The 1073-nt window shown below is 53.1% G+C and overlaps 1 protein-coding gene across 2 annotated transcripts in view; it reads right to left on the reverse strand.

Annotated features, from left to right (window-relative positions):
• PPP1R14D (protein phosphatase 1 regulatory inhibitor subunit 14D) overlaps positions 1 to 701 on the reverse strand; it is a 20312-nt gene extending 19611 nt beyond the window's left edge. For both annotated transcript variants that reach the window (XM_003791727.1, XM_012806338.2), the window contains exon 1: positions 386 to 701. In XM_003791727.1, coding sequence (XP_003791775.1) covers positions 386 to 640 — 255 coding nt within the window. In that variant the 5' untranslated portion in view covers positions 641 to 701. The remainder of the gene's footprint in view (positions 1 to 385) is intronic.
• Positions 702 to 1073: the final 372 nt, after the last annotated feature.

A 1073-nucleotide genomic window follows, 5' to 3' on the forward strand; every position in this document is an offset into this window, starting at 1 on the left:
AAAGTGTAAATAAAGACATAAAGAAAAATAGCCCATCCGAGCATTTCCCTTCTACTATCTCATTTGAGCCTCAAAAAGTCTCACAAAGGAAATATAACAGTCATTGATAGCCCCATTTTATAGGTTAGGAAACTACGTTTCAGGGACGTTAAAGACCTTCCTCAGATCGCAAAGAGAGTTAGTGTCACAGCCAAAAGCAGAGCCAGACATTTTTCTGAACTCCAAACTCATACTTCTTCCTTCCACCTGCTGGAAAAAGCTTTCTGTCCCCAGGAGCCTCTCAAGCCAGCCTCCAACTCCTGTGAAAATCCCTGAGCAAGCTCTCCCTCAGTCCCCAGGCCATCCCCGGGCCCACATGTGCCCTGCTGGGCCCCGTGCTCCCCACCTGGAAGAGCTCCTGAAGCTGAGCATTCACCCACTGCTCCATCTCCATCCAGCGCTGGAGCTGCCCCATGTCGTACTTCACCGTCAGTCGGCTGGGTCTGCGGGACCTGGGCACCTTGGAGAGGTCAGGGTGGGACTTGGACTCGGAGTCTGTGGATGATGTCCTCCTCCTCCCAGAAGCCCACTGAATCTTCTTACTTGGATTCTCCCTGTCCGAGTTGGGAGATGTGCAGGAAGCAGGGCTTGAAGACAGCATGGAAGGATTGGCCTGGGCAAGGATCTGGGGAAAAGTGCCAGTCAGAGCACAGGCACAGAGAGAAGTGAGAGATGGAGAACAGAGGAGAGGCTAGCCAGGAAGAAAGAAAGGCAGGAGGAGGGCCAAGGCTCCCAGGGAGGGGTGAGGGTCAAAGATCAATAGGGCTTTGGTGCTGGGAATACCAATCTGGCTCCTCTCTACCAGCCAGCAAGCGGCACTCCAGAGCCATGCCCAGCCTTCTTTTCTGCAGCTACTAAACTCTAAGGGACATAAACTGCAAATGAGCAAAGATCAAGAGGCTGCCCTGCCCTGGAAGAGGAAGGGCCTCTTGGGTCCTAAGGGGTACAGGACTCTGATCAGTACTCTGTGGCCATCTCTGGAATGGGATCTGAGGTCACTCTCACCTGATCCCTCCGTATCCTCCCTTCCTAGG

The sequence above is a fragment of the Otolemur garnettii genome, unplaced genomic scaffold (assembly GCF_000181295.1).
Source record: "Otolemur garnettii isolate 467f Iridium unplaced genomic scaffold, OtoGar3 scaffold00050, whole genome shotgun sequence".
In the NCBI taxonomy this organism is placed as follows: Eukaryota; Metazoa; Chordata; class Mammalia; order Primates; family Galagidae; genus Otolemur; species Otolemur garnettii.